At 44.7% G+C, this 18,847-nt stretch overlaps 1 protein-coding gene across 1 annotated transcript in view; it reads left to right on the plus strand.

The window, feature by feature from the left end:
* Nucleotides 1-18,366, plus strand: part of DNAAF1 (dynein axonemal assembly factor 1) — a 40,443-nt gene extending 22,077 nt beyond the window's left edge. The window contains exons 9-13 of the mRNA XM_040329119.1: nucleotides 6,624-6,950; nucleotides 10,449-10,555; nucleotides 12,915-12,989; nucleotides 14,779-15,109; nucleotides 17,885-18,366. Of these exons, the coding sequence (XP_040185053.1) occupies nucleotides 6,624-6,950; nucleotides 10,449-10,555; nucleotides 12,915-12,989; nucleotides 14,779-15,109; nucleotides 17,885-17,976 (932 nt within the window). The 3' untranslated portion in view covers nucleotides 17,977-18,366. The remainder of the gene's footprint in view (nucleotides 1-6,623; nucleotides 6,951-10,448; nucleotides 10,556-12,914; nucleotides 12,990-14,778; nucleotides 15,110-17,884) is intronic.
* Nucleotides 18,367-18,847: the final 481 nt, after the last annotated feature.

The following is an 18,847-nucleotide window of genomic DNA, read 5'->3' on the forward strand; positions in this document are numbered from 1 at the left end:
AGCTCTCAGCAAGCAGCCACCTGCGGTCATGTCGGCAGCATCTCCAGAGCCAGCCCTGACAACTGACGCTACCTCCAGCGAGCCTAAGGTAAGAGTACCCTGGGGAGGGGCGCTCTCTAGCTTAGGTTTGCCTCTCCATGTAGGGTTCAATGCATGGGGAGGCAAGCCCCCTGGGTGGCCAGGGGAGGGGGAGTCCTTAGTCCCAGGATTTATAGAGGGCTAGGTGCACTCCCAGGGTTGTAACCAAGTTTATAATTTTTGTTTAAAACTGTTGTTTTCTGCCCTTTTCTGTATTTCAGAAGGCCATTGAAAAAACGGGTGGTGGAAGGCATAGCTCAAAGAGGAAGTGTGCCTCCTGTAGGGATGTCCTTCCAGAAACATGGACTAAGGTCCTGTGTAGGGATTGCATTCAATCCTTAGTCAGGGAAAATGAATTAGAACAGGAGTCAGGACTTGCAGCCTCTGTTAAAGAGCTGTCATCCACTTTCTCCTCATTCAAATCTCTGTTTGAGAGGTTACAGCCTTTGGCTGTCCCCACCCAGGTTACAACCCAGCCACAGGCTCAGGGTCCTGCTCCTGTCATACCCATTGCAACAGCTATGGCAGATGTTTCCGCAGGCCCTTCCCAAGAGGAACAGGTTCCTCCAGATAGTGCCACCTCTGATTCTCAAGAGGGGTCAGAGGGAGAGGACCAGGACGGGGAGTCCAGGAAGCCCTCTAGGTACAAATTGTCACTGGATGAGGTAGAGGACCTCTTAGGGGCAGTTTACACAACCCTTGGTATCCAAACCGACAAGAAACCTCTTACCCTCCATGATCGAATGTACAGAGGTCTGGAGGAGCAAGAGAAAAAGGTCTTCCCAGTACATGATATACTGGTTGAGACCATTAAGAAGGAGTGGCAGGATCCTGAAAGGAAACCCTTTTTTTCCAGATCCCTAAAGAGGAGATTCCCTTTCTCAGAGGATCCTTCGTCTGTTTGGAACAAGAGCCCCAAATTAGACGCCGCCTTCTCCCAAGTGTCCAGGAACACGGATTTAGCGTTTGAGGACATGGGGGTTTTGTCCGATGTTATGGACAAAAGAATGGATTCCCTATTAAAGAAATGTTGGGATTCTACTATAGGGAACCTTAAACCAGAACTTGCCGTCACGGTAATGGCTCGCAATCCGGAGCATTGGCTCTCTAAGATTCAGGAGCACATTGAAGCTGGTACGGATAAGGAAACTATTTTAGCCTCCTTCCCTACTATCCTGCAAGGGGTCGCTTATATAGCGGATGCCTCAGCGGAGTCAGTCCGCATGTCGGCCAGATCGGCTGCTCTGGCTAACTCGGCCAGAAGGGCCCTCTGGCTCAAAACTTGGACTGGCGACAGCGCCTCTAAATCCAAGTTATGCGGTATTCCCTTCACAGGTGACCTGCTTTTTGGCCCAGGCCTTGAAGCAGTACTAGACCGCACGGCGGACAAAAAGAAGGCCTTTCCTCCTAAAAGAAAAGTCACAGTACAGGCAGGAAGGGGGTTTCGTCCGCAAAAACAAAAAGGGGCCAAACCGGCAGGCCAAAGGAAGGTTTGGACCCCCAGGGGCAGAGGCAGAGGTGGAGCGATTTTTCACCCTCCTGTCCAGCCCCCTAAGAACCCATGACTCGCTAGTCAGGGTGGGAGGAAGACTGGGGACCTTTCTCCCACAATGGGAATCAATTTCCCCAAACCAGTTTGTCCTGGCGGTCATAAGAGGGGGATACCGACTGGAATTTTCATCACCTCCCCCCCAGAGATACCTAGTCACCCATCTACCCAGGGACAAGGAGAAATCCGAAGCCTTGTTGGGAGCTCTAAGGGAGCTAGAGGATCAGAGTGTCATCCTCAGAGTTCCAAGGGCAGAGGAAGGAAGGGGATTTTATTCACACATCTTTGTGGTAAAGAAGCCCTCGGGGAAATACAGGTTAATCCTAAACCTAAAACCTCTGAACAGATCCATTTCATACAGGAAATTACGCATGGAATCGATTTATACAGTCAGAGCCCTCCTTCCCCTCAATTGTTTCATGGTATCTCTGGACCTCAGAGACGCATACTTACACGTTCCGATCGCAGAGAATTCTCAGAAATATCTGCGATTGGCCGTGGACCTAGAGGGAACGATTGTACACCTCCAGTTCCAGGCTCTGCCATTCGGGCTATCCTCATCGCCCCGGATTTTTACCAAGATCCTGGCAGAACCCATAGCGTTTCTGCGACTTCAGGGAATATCCATCATAGCCTATCTGGACGACCTGCTCCTTTTCGCAGCCTCACCAGAGCAGCTATCCAGGGACCTGGAAGTGACCAAGAAGGTTCTAACGGACCTAGGGTGGTTACTGAACTTAGAAAAGTCCAGTTTAAATCCATCCCAACGGATCACTTACCTGGGGTACCTGCTGGATTCTACTCTCTCAAGAGTGTTCCTCCCGGTAGAGAAAGTCAAGAAGTTGGACAGAGCAGTGGCTTCCCTCCAAAACAATCAACAGGTGTCACTAAGGTCCCTGATGTCAACGCTAGGTCTGTTGACATCTGCCCTCCCAGCCGTGCAGTGGGCAGGTATTCACTTTCGCCCGCTGCAGGCCTTCCTACTAAGGGTCTGGGATCACAGCCTAGAAGCCCTAGACTCCTTGATTCAAGTACCACTTCAGGTAAAAAGATCCCTCTGGTGGTGGAGAAAGGCCACCAACGTAACCCAAGGACGTCTGTGGATTATCCCGGTGTCTCGGGTGGTAACCACAGACGCAAGCGGCAAGGGCTGGGGAGCGCACCTGGGATCCCTTCCAGCGCAGGGTACCTGGGGTCTCCAGGATCTGAAAAGATCTTCCAATTGGAAGGAGCTGAGGGCAGTGGGCCTAGCCCTCAGGTTCTTTCAGGAAGAACTCCAGGGGCACCACATTCAAGTGAGATCGGACAATTCATCGGCCGTAGCCTACTTAAACAAACAGGGCGGCACGAGAAGCGAAAGTTTGTCGGTCCTGACAGCAGAGATTCTGGGCTGGGCCGAGATCCACACCCTCTCCCTTTCGGCGGTCTTTCTGAGGGGAGAAAGAAACGTGACAGCAGACTTCCTCAGTCGAAGGCAGCTGAGGGAGGGCGAGTGGACCCTCAACCAGGAGGTCTTTCATCTCCTGAACAAGAGATGGGGAACTCTGGAGGTGGACCTCTTCGCCTCAAGAGAAAATGCGAAGACCCCCTGTTTCTTCTCCCTGAACAAAGGAGAAGGAGCAAGGGGAGTGGATGCCCTGTCCCAAAGCTGGAAGTTTGGAAGATGCTATGCATTCCCACCTCCGGTACTTCTTCCAGCAGTACTGAGAAAATTCCAATCAGAGCACACCTCTCTAGTCCTGGTAGCTCCTTACTGGCCCAAGAGGGCATGGTTCTCAGTCCTCAAACAGTTAGCGGCAGAACCACCCTTATTTCTACCTCAGCGGGAGGATCTTCTATCACAGGGCCCAGTCCTATGCCCACAAGTTCACAGGTGGAGGCTAGCAGCGTGGCTACTGAGGAAGCCATACTAAGATCCAAGGGATTTTCCGAAGGTTTAATTGCCACCCTCCTTAATAGTAGAAAAAAGGAGACCCGCAAAATTTACAAGAAGGTTTGGCTTCGTTTCAACGAGTGGTGTGTAAATTGCCCCTGTTCTGTACAGAGCCCCACGGCTGTCTTAGAATTTCTTCAGTGTGGGGCAGATAAGGGTCTTTCAGTTAGCACCCTTAAAGGGCAGGTTTCGGCACTTACGGTGTATTTAGAAAAACCTCTGGCCACCAGTCCCTGGGTAGTCAGGTTCTTTAAAGCACTATCCAGACAGAGACCAGCGCGAGGGCCACCCTTCCCCAGTTGGGACCTGTCTCTGGTGTTGCGTACCCTAACGGGTACTCCCTTTGAGCCCTTAGATAATTGTTCTCTAAGGGATTTAACCTTAAAAACAGCTTTTTTGGTTGCAGTGACCACTGCTAGGAGGGTCAGCGAGCTAGAAGCTCTATCGATCAGACCCCCTTTTTGTGTTATTTTCCCGGATCGGGTCGTTTTCAAGACCGATCCAGCCTTTCTTCCTAAAGTGACTTCAAAGTTTCACAGGAGTCAAGATATAGTTTTACCCTCTTTTTGTTCCAACCCTTCGGGGGAAAGGGAACGTCGTTTCAGTACGTTAGATGTTAGGAGAAGTATCCTACATTACTTAGAGGTGACTAAACCGTTTAGAAGGTCAGACTCACTATTTGTTTTATTTTCTGGAACCAGGAAGGGATGCAAAGCATCCAGGCGCACTATTGCCAGGTGGCTAAGGCCTCGTACACACGACAGAGATTCTCGGCAGAATTCGCCGAGAAACTCGGTCAAAACCCGGATTCTGCCGAGAATCTCTGTCGTCTGTACAGTTTTGGCTCGATGGAGCCGCCGAGGAGCTCGACGAGAAAATAGAGAACATGTTCTCTATTTTCTCGTTGGCCGCGTTGTTCTATAGGAGAAGGCGGCCCGCCGAGCTCTTCGGCGGCTTCATCCCAAAACGAGACGAGGAACTCGACGTGCCAAGCACGTCGAGTTTCTCTGTCGTGTGTACGAGGCCTAAGACTAAGCATTGGGCAAGCATACACTTTGGCTGGTAGGGAAATCCCTACAGGAATAAAAGCACACTCCACTCGAGCGCTGGCAACCTCTCAGGCAGAAAGAGCTGGAGCAACGCCGGAACAGATTTGCAAAGCAGCAACATGGTCCAGCTACACCACCTTTGTTAAACACTACAGGGTGGACCTGGTTTCGGCAGGTGAGCAAGCCTTTGGGCGAAAGGTTTTGCAAGCCATAGTCCCACCCTAGTTGGTAAGTTCTCGATTATCCTCTCAATTGTGGGCTGTCCTGAAAGACGGGAGGGGAAAAATAGAGTTACGTACCGGTAACGTCTTTTCCAGTAGTCTTTCAGGACAGCCCTGGGTACCCACCCGAATAGAGGAAGTCTGATTTCAAGACCAGGACATGATGTTGATATGAAATTATATGTTATTAACATGTTCTTGTGTCTCCCCAGCTGACCGGAGGTGCTCGTATAAAAACTGAGGTCTGGCAGGGGGAGTGAGAAATTTATGGGCTGGCGCAGTGTTTCCTAGAGGAAGAGGAGGAGTATCTCTCAATTGTGGGCTGTCCTGAAAGACTACTGGAAAAGACGTTACCGGTACGTAACTCTATTTTTTTTACCTTTAATGCATAGAATGCATTAAGATTTTTAAAAAAAAAGTACGTTTAGAACCACTTTAATTGCTAAAAATTCTATAATTTTTACATTTTATTTTAGACAACCAAAAATAAAATATTGCATTTAAAGATTTCAAATATAGTATTTGCATGTGCACCCTCTTTTATTGTTTCATGTGGTTCATATTCCTGCGTTGTTGTGATTGTTGTGTTGTCTGCAGAACCAAAAAGCTAAAGCTCAAAGTACACACACTGCTAAATTTTAAGAGGAGGGATGACGTGCCCTCTCTCATTTCTTTCCTCATTGGGCTCTGCATGGCATCCCAAGAAACAGTCAGTAAGGAAGCAGTTGGTAATTCGTTTTTAGTTTGCAAAACCCAGAATGCTGTGCAAAGTCATGCAATGTGTGCACCCCTAATTAATGCATATGTTACCCTAAATATTTTTTTTCTGTGTGTGTGTGTTCACGCATGTGTATTTAATAAATCATAGTCTGTATCATTTTCACGTGCTTCTTCCATCTGAAGTACCTGGTTGATCCTGCCATTCACCTTTCTTCCTTGTACTAAACTGACCACACAAAGCAGAGGAGTTGATCTGTGTTAGTGTGGTCAGTTTTTATCTTGTGGTTTACAGTATCTTCAGAGCTACAAGACACTGTGCAGACACACAACATGAATGACATATGATCCCCTAGCCCAATAAAATTTGAATCCTACAATTTTAATATAATGATTAGTTGACAAATGACAAGTTGGAGAGTAATGTTCTCTGCTGCCAGTTGCGGTACAGTTTAGCTAAAATTAAAAACCTAAATCAGCACGGGGGACACAACTTACAGTTAGTATGATGTGTTCCTTGTGTTGACTCTTCTTTCAGTAGAAATCCTTCTCTGTCCAACCCCCCCCCCCCGCCACTGATGCAAATTCCAGTGCGGCAGGGGTTAATGCAGCTAGAGGGCTGTTAGAAGCTGTAATCAAGAGTGCTTGATTATGCCCGCCCTTTACTGACAGACCTGCCATTCATATATACTATTGCTTCTATGAATGATGGGGTATCTATGAAATGGGAACGGGTGGATGATAGCCCCTCCCCTCCCTTTATAGATCCTGAGTCATTCATAGAATCTGTAGCGTATTTGTACACTTTCGATGAATGGCAGATCTGGCAGGAAAGGACGGGCATAATCAAGCACTCTTGTTGAGAGCTCCTGGGATCCCCTTACCTGTATCAACCCCCCACCATGCATTGGAAGATTGAGAGGTTAAGAAGAGTAGAACAGAGGGGGAATTTCTACTGAAAGGAGAAGAATCGACACAAGGGACACATTCTACTAATTGTGCTGATTTTTTATGCTTGTATTTTTGTCGAAATTTTGTCTGTCATAACTTTAAATTTGTTATGACTTACTGTTTAGGTTCTATTCCCCAAGACATCACTGTACCTTATGAGGAGCAGGTAAACCACTGCAGAAATGAAGAGTCTCGAGAGAAGATCCAGAGGTTTGTTGAAGAGACTATGGAGGCGTGTGATGAGTTGTATCCTGAGAAAGACAAGGAAACCCATCTTCCCAAGAGTCCTCATGTACAGTTCATGGATGCAGACAAGAAGACACAAGATGAGGTCCCAGGCCAGGGGAATCCAGAATTTCCAACTATTTCTGTATCCGACATTCCTAACAATAAAGACGAATTGTTGTCTCAGGAGAAACATTTAACAAAGAAAAATGAAACAGCAAATCAGGGTAACTTTATGGTCAATAGTGAGCTCTTTCTTATGATGAAATTGTTACACATAATGTATACTACAGTATATGGTTTACCATTTCTTTTGATATATTTTTTTTTCAGACAAAGCAATGCACTGGTTCCACAGGATATTATTAACCACTTCCATACAGGACACTTATACACCTTCCCGCCCAGACCAATTTTTAGCTTTCAGTGCTGTTGCACTTTGAATGACAATTGCGTGGTCGTGCTACACTGTACCCAAACTAAATTTTTATCGTTTTTTACCACAAATAAAGCTTTTTTTTGGTGGTATTTAACCACTTGCTTACTGGGCACATATACCCCCCTCCTGCCCAGGTGAAATTTCAGCTTTCGGCACTGCGTCGCTTTAACTAACAATTGCGCGGTCGTGCGACGTGGCTCCCAAACAAAATTGACGTCCTTTTTTCCCCACAAGTAGAGCTTTCTTTTGGTGGTATGGCCTGTGCGGTTTTTATTTTTTGCGCTATAAACAAAAAGTGCGACAATTTTGAAAAAAATACAATATTTTTTACTTCTTGCTATAATAAATATCCCAATTTAAAAAAAAAAAACACATTTTTTTTCTCAGTTTAGGCCGATGCGTATTCTTCTACATATTTTTGGTAAAAAAAAAAAAAAATCGCAATAAGCGACTGGTTTGCGCAAAAGTTATAGCGCTTACAAAATAGGGGACAGAATTATTATTTTTTATTATTTTTTTTTTTACTAGAAATGGCGGCGATCTGCATTTATACTGCAATCAGTGCTATAAATATGCACTAATTACAGTATAAATGTGACTGGCATTGAAGGGGTTAACACTAGGGGGTGAGAAAGGGGTTAAATGTGTACCCTAATTAGTGTTCTAACTGTGGGGGAAGGGGGGTGACTGGGGGAGGTGACTGATCTATGTCCCTATGTACAAGAGACACAGATCGGTCTCCTCTCCAGAGACAGCACCGCTGTCTCTGTGTAAAACGGTAATGAGAGATGATCTCATATGTTTACATATGAGATCATCTCTCATTGGCCGCACAGATCGCATCGCAAACGGCCACTCTGATTGGCCATTCGCGGCGATCTGTAATTGGCTGTGTCCAAGGGACACGGCCAACACAGATTTTCCCCGCTGCGCGCCCTGGAGCGCGCGCGGGGACTGCCCAAAGGGGCGGATGTCAATTGACGTCCACTTGGATTTTGGGATCCGCGCTGTAGCCGTCAATTGACTATAGCGCGGGTCCCAAGTAGTTTTATTTTCTGCAAAAAAAAAATGACCAAAAATTTTGAAAAAAAAAAGTTTTTTGTTTCTGTTATAAAACATTGTAAATAAGTATGTTTTCTCCTTCACTGATGGACACTGATGGTACTGCACTGACAGGCCCTGATAAGGTGGCACTGATGGGCACCGATGAGGTGGCACTGATGTGGTGGCATTGATGGTCACTAATATGCGGCACTGATAGGCGGCACAGATGGGCACGGATAGGCGGCACGGATAGGGGGCACGGATTGGCACTGATAGGCGGCATGGATGGGCACTGATAGGTGGCATAGATTGGCACTGATAGGTGGCACTAACGTATGTGTTGTACTAATGGATGCCAATCAGTGCCAAACAATGCCTGCCAATCTGTGATGCCCATTGTGGGCACTGATTGGCATCCATTATTTCTGTCATTGTCATCCCTGGTGGTCTAGGGTGGCATACCTGTGTTTTGCATCCCTGGTGGTCTAGTGGCATCCCTGGTGGTCCAGTGTGGGCATCCTCGGGGGGGCTGTGCTGATAATCGATCAGCACAAACCCCCCCTGTCAGAGGAGCAGCCGATCGGCTCTTCTCTACTCGCGTCTGACAGAAGCGAGTGAGGAAAAGCCGATTACCGGCTTTTCCTGTTTACATCGTGATCAGCCGTGATTGGATACGGCTGATCACGTGGTAAAGAGTCTCCGTCAGAGACTCTTTACCTAGATCGGTGTTGCGGGGTGTCAGACTGACACCCTGCAACAACGATCGCCGTGATGCGCGCCCCGGGGGCGTGCAGCGGCTCAATATCCTGAGGACGTCATATGACGTCCACTCAGGATATTGAAACCACTTCTTTTTGCATAAGGTGGGCGGCAAGTGGTTAATATGTAAAATGTTGTCATTGAATGCCTACCTTTATCCTACCATGAACCTATTTCACATACGGTGCTATACTATGTGAACATGCCAGCACAGACCCACTCAGCCCTACCAAACATCTTTGAGATAAATTAGAATACCAATTGCAAACAAGTTCATCACGTCCAACAGCAGTATCCCATCTCACAAATGTTTATTTTTGCTAACTAGGCACAAATTCCCATGGACACACTCCACAATTTTATGGAAAGCTGTTAAAGGCTTGATTCACACCTATGCATTTTTAGTGCTGTTTGCAGATTTGCACTACAGCCCATTTAAAATCGTCTCCTATAGAACACGTTCTGTAGAGAAAATCTGCAAAATGCAAAAAGCACCAAAAATGCATAGGTGTGAATCAAGCCTAATGCCACGTACACACCATCACTTTATGTGATGAAAAAAAATGACGTTTTTAAAAACGTCACTTTAATTGACTGTGTGTGGGGGAAAACGTCGTTTTATGTCTTGTAAAAAACGACCAAAAAAAATTGAAGCATGCTTCGATTTTATGTGTCGTTTTTCAAAAGTGCACTTTTTACTTCACAGAAATTGACCGTGTGTAGCAAAAAACGTCGTTTTCTAAGACGTTTTTTCATCCACGCATGCCCAGAAGCTACTTCAATGGTAAAACGTGGTGGAACGTAACCTCACTTTGCAAGAACATTGTGAGAAAAACGATGGTGTGTAGGCAACTTCGTCTTTGAAAATTGAAGTTTCAAAAACGTCATTTTTTACTTCACAGAAAGTGTCGTTTTTTTTCATCACATAAAGTGATGGTGTGTATGCGGCATAAGGCCTGGTTTACACCTATGCAGGTTGCAGTTTGCATTTTTTCAATACACGCTTTTCACTTATTGAAATCTATGGAACCAAAAGCCAAGAAAAAAGTCCCTGGCCCTTTCCATAAAATGCACAGATGTGAACTACATCCATTGCAAACCATGATAAATGGACTGTAGTGTGTTTCTGCAAACTGAAAACGCGCAAAAAAAATGCATAGGTGTGAACCAGGCCTAGGAGGGGTGAATTTTGGCATGGCTGCAAAGGGTGCGTCTCAATAATCCCAATGGCTTTGGAAAGGGATGTTCAAAAAGCTCAAACATTTTTCCATTCAGTTTATATTTTGGTGGACTTCTCTTTAAACTGCACATCTATGTCATGGCTTGGGGTATACATTTAGACTTTTTAAGACAGGCCACAGGCCAGTGTATGTGTGCCCCCAAAGGAAACAAATGCTTTTTTAACATTGCATAACTGTCAACTTTAGTATTTTCCACTCTCATAAGCTTCAAATAATGTAATGGTACCAAACTTTGTTCATAGCTTCATACAAAGACTTGAACATGGAAGGCTCTCTGACTACCAGTCTTGTTGATGCTGAAGATATTGAAACCGTTCCTCTGAAAGTTACAGAAATGCTCTACCTTGATGTAAGTATAAATTCATTATATGCTATTGTTTGTTTTGTTTGCAATACAGTGGAACCTCGGATTACGAGCATAATCCGTTTCAGGAGAATGCTCGTAATCCAAAGTACTCGCATATCAAAGCGATTTTCCCCATTGAAGTCAATGGAAACAAAAATTTTTTTTCCGCATTGACTTCAATGGCATGCAATACTGCATGCGGCCAGAGGCGGGGAGGGGGGGTTCCGGAGAGCCTCAGAAACGGACGAAAAGGCCCGAGGACACCTCGATAAACCTCAGGAAGACTTTGTTCCCGAGATTTGCAGAGGTCAGCCGAGCTGTCCTCTGGCCTTTTCGTGCATTTCCGAACGGCTCTGCCCCCCCCCCCCCCAGGCCAAATACTACAGACCGCTTTGGCCTGAATCGTGCTCGTTTTGCGAGGCAACACTCGCAAACCGAGTTACGATTTTTGAAAATATAGTGCTCGTATTGCGAAACGCTCGTTAACCGCGTTACTTGCAATCCGAGGTTCCATCGTATATAAAAGCCAGTTCCGTAGTTTGTTTTTTAATGCTTTTATTATTTTCAACAGCTCACACTGTACTTATCACAATGTTGACTTTTCTTGTCTAATGGCATTTGGCCCCTTTCACACATGCGGACCGCATGTCCGCTTTTTCATCCATCCGTGAGATGGATCCCTATGATGAACATCCGCTGACACCCGATCTCATCAGTGTCCGCAATCCTCCGATTCTGCAGATGGAAGAAAATCCTATTTTCCATCTGCAGAGCAGATCAGGTGAACACAGACAGACGGTCCCGTGTTCATCCGATCCCCCCCCCCCCCCCATGGGGGAGAGCAGAGAACTGACAGGGCGGTTCCTGCACAGTGTGCAGGGACCGCCCTGTCATCCGCCGGCTCAGCGGGGATCAGCGGAGACATATTTTTTTACTTTTTAGACAAAAGCAGCCTGAATCTTTTGTCAAAAGAGGTTTCTAAAATAGATTAGCAGAGAGCAGCTCCTATTACAAAACAGCTCTGAGAGTCTCTGCCTATGATGAGAGGGGGTGTGTGCCTTTCCTCCAATCAGCAATGTTAGCTATCTTGGTTGTGTGCCCAGACATTACACTCTGTGTTAATCAGGAAGAGAAAATCTCCTAACACAATCTCAACTTTCTAAACAGTATATAAATGTGAAGACAGCAGATATACATATAAAACCTATGTAGGGAGATTTGGTAATCTCTGTGTATCATCTGAGGCTGTTAACTTCACTGGGTGTGTTGAGGGTTTACATCCAATATAACCCTTCCAAAACTCTATCCAAAACAAACAAAAAAGTTTTAGCTAAACACACTATGGCCCGGATTCACAAAGCACTTGCCGCGTAAGTACAAATATGTGCCGTTGTATCTATGCGCCTGACTCAGAAACTAAGATACGCCTTAAAATAGGCTTCATCCGACCGATGTAACTTGCCTACGCCGGCGTAGAGTGGGTGCATATTTACGCTGGACGTATTTGGCGCTCCCATTGATTTTCTATTTGCATACGCAAATGAGGAAGATACGCTGATTCACGTACGTACGTACGTACGTCCGACGCAGTGCACGTAAAGTCATACGTCTGGCGCAAAGTTATGCCCCATAAAGGAGGTGTAACTCAGCAAAGGGAACACAAGCCGGCGTATTTTACGTTGTACGTGAATAGGGCTGGGCGTAGGTTACGTTCACGCCGTAGGCAGTGATCCGGCGTATCTTAGGCAGTTGTTCCGACGTGATTGTGAGCATGCGCACTGAGATGCGCCCACGGGACGGCGCATGCCCAGTTGGCGATACGTATCTGTCTGGCGCTCGGCCCATCATTTACATGGGGTCACACCTCATTAGCATGGCTCACGCCCACTTCCACTAACGCCGACTTACGCCTGAGAAACCCAGCGCAGATTTGGTAGGAAGTGCTTTGTGAATTCAGTGCTTGCCTCTCTGCGCTGCGTCGGTGTATCGTAAAGGAGATACGCTACGGCGGCATAAATATGCGCCAGTGTCTGTGAATCCGGGCCTAGAACTTTAACCTATAAAGTGCCAATTTTAGATGCTGGTACACCACATGCGGGCTGTCTCTGTATTTTGAATAGCTCAATTGAAGCCCTGCTGCAAAAATTGCAAGACGTTCTTTTGGGGTACCGAAGATAGCTAATAACAATTGCTCATTTCTAAGCTGACACTTTAATTTAAAGATTTTGGGGAGATCATATGATGTATTCTGAACAGTAGTAGTTGGGTTGGCTACAATGCTCTAACATGGTGGGTAATCCTGAATGTTAATAGCTTTGAAAACAGCAGGTAAGAATAACGGCTCCCCCTATTTATAATTTAGGATTTGCCTGATTTGGAGGATGTGGAAAGTGATGAACCCTCTGGAGAGCTACAAGTACACATTGGACAAAACAAGGTAAATACCTCAGCTATTTTAATGAACTTTTTTAAATACCAGAAATTTATTATTTAGGTGTGCAAATTTTTCTGAGTTATTGTTGACTTGATGGCGGTAAATTTGGCTTGGCTATGTAGACATCAATGACTTCTATGCATGAATGGGTTAATTACGGTGTTAACCAGTCAACTTATACAAGCTCACAATTGCGTCAACTATTGTACTTGATGCCTTTCTACAGATATATGTAAAGGCCTGTGGTCTTTTGTTCACATCAGACAAGTTTTTCATTAGCATACAAGTCTTTGGCAATGCAAAAAACACTTGAAGCAAGTAAAAAAGGAGGTAAATTGCAAGGCAAATGCACCTGTCAGTGAATTCCAAAGAGTTTCAAACTGATGCAATTGACATAAGCCCAAAGTCCATGGCCACGCCTCCTTAGACGTGCAAAGATGACCTGGTGCAAAATCAAACCCACATAGTCTACATTGGGAAAGGTTTTTTCATAGCATACACAGGGGTATTATTTGGACCTTCCTGGGCCACATTGGAAAAAGAGGAATTTTCCTTGGGCCACACATAAAATACACTAACAATAAGTATAGCTGATGAGCAGAAGAAGTTGGACTGATCACAAGTTAACGATCACTGATATAATTAATGAACCTATTTAAAGCGGAGTTCCAGGCTAAATTGAAACTAAGTCCTAATCAATTAAGCACCCAACCCCCCTCGTTTTCGGATATTCTTCGTTTTTTTGCACTTTTTGTTCTGTTTTTCCTTCAGGATTTCCTCCCTACTCCACGCCACGGCAAGGTACGTCCTCATTGGCCCCTCCTCCCCCCGCTGCCTTCTGGGACCTGTGTGTGTCCCAGTAGACGACGGGGCCATTCAGTATGCGATTTACCAGCAGTGGTTTAATGAGTATGGTTTCTACTCTGTTATTATATTAAACTGAAAAATGCATAATAATAGATTATTATTTTTTGATTATTATTTTAATGCTTTAACTTGATACTTGCAGCATTAAACTGGTGGCACTGCACGTAATTCCTGAAGCCTGAATAGGGCAGTGTTCATCTTCAGACTGAAGGCTTTAATTTTCTTTACATGAAGCCTTCCAACCTGAATGTGACCATTATAGCTTAGTTCACATACTCTGATTGCAATGCAGATTATAAGTGGGGAACCACGCTGTTAAAAGGAAAGAAATAATGAATGCATCATCTGCATGAGACATTATGCTGGGGACCATTTATACACAGATTGTGGGCAGGAAGGGGTTCAAAAAAGAAGCAACTCTGCTAGCAGTGATGGTGTTTTGATTATGGATTATTGGTGATTACCTGGTATCGGCTTAGTCAGCTAGGTTATAGACAAAGCTTTTAACAAATCAACCATCACTTAGTTAAAGGTAGCTGAACTTTTAAATAACAGAGGCGGCTCTACTTGTGAGGCCTTAGGCAAAACTTGTACATGAGGCCCCACTCACGCCCAAAATGGGAAAAAGTATTACATTTTTAGTGCAGAGTCCTTGCATGAGGAGATTGGTCCCGCACATCCGCAGGCAGTGCCATCATTCTTCCCGATGATGGGCTCTCCCCTTCCTCCATCAGGCAAATTAGGTTGCCGGGAAGCCCCTGTGAGCGTGAGGCCTTAGGCGACCGCCTAATTTGCCTAATTAAAGAGCCGCCTCTGAGTCACAACATTTAATAATAATCAGTTACGCCATTAGCATGTACATTACCTTTACTTGGGTCATGTTTTTTGGATTTTTTTCTTCAATTTTACCTTTTTATCTTTGTAGCAGACATATCGACCAAAGATCGAAGTGATATCTGGGGACAGTGATGAAAGTGATGGTGAATGGGAGAGACATGATGTGACTCCAGAAGTTTATGAGAATGCACAGCCAATGCATCCTGTGCTAAATATATTCAATAAGCCCAGTAATGAACTACCCCTGAGAGCAGATCATCCACAAAAACACAGAGGGGTGGATATTGGGCAGCTGAAAACAAGACACAAACCTCTCATTCAGGAGGTGGACGATAAGCATGCGGAAGAGGATGATGGAGCACAAGATAATATTGTGGATTGGAATCCTTGCATAGAATCCTTAGGTGCATTAATTTCAGGTTAGTATGGGAATCATTTTTTACAGATTTAAAAGAAAATGTAGTCCTTATGTTTTTTAAAGAAACCTGTACTGACAGCCACATCCAATACACATATGATAACCTAGCTGCTAGACTGTGCAATCTTAGATGGCAATTTCACTACGGAATCCTGCTCTGTGTATCGGGAGCCCTGAGAGTGGCTCTTGTATAAAGGAAGTCTATCAGTTCCAGCAAAATAAGAATTGTAGAAAAAAAAAACACCAGATGCAACGACAGATTCTGATTTATTCTGTCTTGATATAACCTACTTTGTAAACTCCACTGTAAAGATGTTGGTACTTTCTGTGGAGTTTTGATTTTTGCTTTGCCTATGTCCCTCTTCATATGACTCACTTTGTAAATTCAGTTGAAAAAAAAAAATTGTCAGCCTTTTATATATGCTGGATTTGGGATAGTCACAGGCTTATCTTAAAAACAAAACAAGGAAATTAAAATACTATTTTTGCATTGGGCCCCCCACCCTGCACTGCAAAGATCAAACGCTTGCTTTTGTCTATGATATCAGTACAAAGCAGTCCTCCTCCCTGTGCAACCAACCCCCCAAAGTTGCTTCTTTTTGGCTCTTGCTCTGTCTGTGGCACTCTGATGTTATGTACAGAAAAAAGAAGCAAGGGCGGGACTTTAAATGAAGCATGTGCGGGAAACTGATTGCAATAAAAGGGGGGAATGAACCAAAGATAATAAATTTGGAATGAGTTTAAATATTTTATTACTTTCACATAATGCACCGTCCATGACTATATTGCACTATTGAAGAAATAAATAAACATATGTGTTTCACAGATTAATTGGGGGAAAGGGTACGTGGGCAGTGACCCAAATATATAAATGCAACAAGTACATCAGGCTGTACTGCATTGATTAAAACATAAAATAGGTATCACATGTTAAAATAAAAATTACATCACATTGCACTGCAGTGATTATACATTGATGCATGAGATATATAGCTCTACGCGTTTCACGACTATTGGTCGCTCATCAGGAGCAGGCATGCATTGCATTGGTTATCTGGGACGACATAAGCACATAGCTGTGGGGGCCGAGAACGCGCCAAGAGCCCCGGATGGTACTCACCAGGTTGCCAAATGCCGCTGGCACTGGAGTGAAGCTCCAGACGGCCCCCAAGGGATGGGGCGGTCACTGCCGGGGACTGTGGCTGGAGAATGAGGGGTGCAGGACCCGCCAAGAGGGCGCACCGAGGTGGCACAGGCATGAGGCACGGTGTAATGTATGCACTGTGGTCAGTGAGAAATGATGGCTGTATGGGAAATAAAATGAGGAATGCATTATGTTTGAATAGGATATGGGGATATGATAAAGAGGAAGAGAAAGAAAAAAAAAAGGGGGGGGGAGAGACGGGCAGAAAAAAAAAGAGAAAAAGAAAGAAAAAAAGGGGGGGAGAAAGAAAAGAAAGACAAAGGAAAATAGAAAAGTATGAACGTTGAAGTGGGATAGGGGTATTGGGTGTGGAGAAGGAAAGAGGGGAGATGTTATGTACAGTACAAGATGGTCCTGCATTGTAAGTGAGGATGCCAAGGGTCGCCCACAACCTGGAGCATCGACGTGAAGAGTTGAGCTTTGGCTGCCAAAAGGACAAGGCATTAAAGTAAAGAATACTGCTTTATACTGGTACCCTAGGAAAAAAACTATAATTTCACCCATATAATAAGATCTGAAGTGTTCACTATATGACACTGAACTCTTGTGTTTCCTTCTGGTACTTGTTACTTCTACTCTTGTTGTTTTTTTTAAAAGTACAGGCTTTGTAAAAAAAAAAAACCTTTATACTCACCTAGGTGGATGCTGAACTGATCTGATGCTTCATCTGTCCCCTGTAAGCTTTGCAGTGAGAACTGAGCGATCAAACATCGCTCTGAGCAGAGAGCCATGATTGTCAGTCACCGGCACTCTGTTCTGTCTCTCCAGCACTTACTGAAGCGCTGGGCTGTGGAGGGGCTGGCTAACACTCTTGGTGGATCACTAAGAGGCCGAGCCATGTGCCGGTCCAGGCTTCTGGGTGAATCCCGACCATATTATTATTATTGTTATACACGATTTATATAGCGAATAAATATAGCGCTTTGTGTATAAACATATTAATATCGAATAAAATAAAAGTGCATATAATCATGAATCATAACATGAGTGATAAATAGTCCATAAATTCAATTGAATAAATAAAGGTTCTTCTTATGATCAGTGTTTCAACCCTAATCCACCACTGTAATCGTTCGTCCTCAAAAGTGCATACAACCACCGATAAAATTGCGCGCTCACCTCCCAGATGAGTTAAAACTCATGAACAGATCTCCCCTCGAGTTCACACGACCATTATGCAGGTAAAGGACAAGGCCCCTTTTTGCAATTTGGCACTGCGTCGGGCTTTCACATTGAGATGGCTGGTCAGGAGTTTTTCAGGCGGTATAGCAGCTCTATTTTTAGCGCTGTACTGCCTGAAAAACTCCTCAGTGTGAAAGGGGTCTAATTGAGTTTTCAGGGATCTCCTAAAGGTGGACAGGTTAGGGGCTGATCTGATCGGACATGGTTTAGCCCACTGATGGGTAAAAATGGGTCACAGGAGTGCAGAACGAACTGCAATCATGTGATACATAGAAGTACAGCCAAAAAATCTTTGGCTGTACTTCTCCTTTAATAATAATAATAAAAAAAACTATTTTAAAATGTGTATGGACCTTTTCAATCATCATATTTTGTTTTTTTTTGTAACAGGAGAGTTCAACAAACAGGACAAGACAATAGGTGGCTCCTCTGCATCCCTTACATGTCAGAAAGATGAAGACCTTGAGTTTGGATTGGACTGAGACTGTTCTCAAAATAAGTTTTGGGGCAAAGAGCCCCCCCCCCCCAAAGAAAATCTTTAGTACAAAAATAAAAAAACGTTTGAAAGACAGCAGAGTTCGAAAATCATGCTTTTTACTGCACTGTTGGTCACCTTACAGTTGTTGGGAGCCCCACCAAGTGCCGGTAACTTCAGCATATGAAGAAATTGGCATGCCCCTGCCCCAGCCTAGTTGCTGTCACATGAAGGTTTGCGGGCATACAAATGGGCAAGGTATGATCTGGATTCATTTGGTGTCATGTGAAGTCATCCGAAGCTTGTTTTACTTTCAGACTGTTTAATTTTGCAATACAGACACTTTTCTTTAAATAATAAAAAAATGCCCTTACAGTACTTTTTCTTACTCTGTTAAGACCTGATTTTGTTTTTTTCTTTCCCCATTTTCTATTAATGAAGTACTTGTGGCAAACATCCACTCCTGCTATCAGCATGGTTCCCCGTGTGATGCAGGAGTCATTATTCTATGTATCATTGCAATATCTATGCTTTTTTTCTTGCTTGGGGGGAAAAAAGCAATATCACCATATCACCCTAAACTTATTGAGAGATCCTGTTACATAAGTATTGGAACTGCAAAGGTGGTAGCTGATTCGGTCATTTCATTTCATCAGGAGCCTCCTTAACCACTTCCCGCCCGGCCTATGGCCGATTTACGTCCGGGAAGTGGTTATGAAATCCTGACAGGACGTTCTAGAACGTCCTGCAGGATTTCATGCCGCGCGCGCCCGTGGGGGCGCGCATCGCGGCGATCGGTGATGCGGGGTGTCAGTCTGACACCCTGCATCTCCGATCTCAGTAAAGAGCCTCCGGCGGAGACTCTTTACCACGTGATC

Source organism: Rana temporaria, chromosome 11 (genome assembly GCF_905171775.1).
Source record: "Rana temporaria chromosome 11, aRanTem1.1, whole genome shotgun sequence".
Classification (NCBI taxonomy): Eukaryota; Metazoa; Chordata; class Amphibia; order Anura; family Ranidae; genus Rana; species Rana temporaria.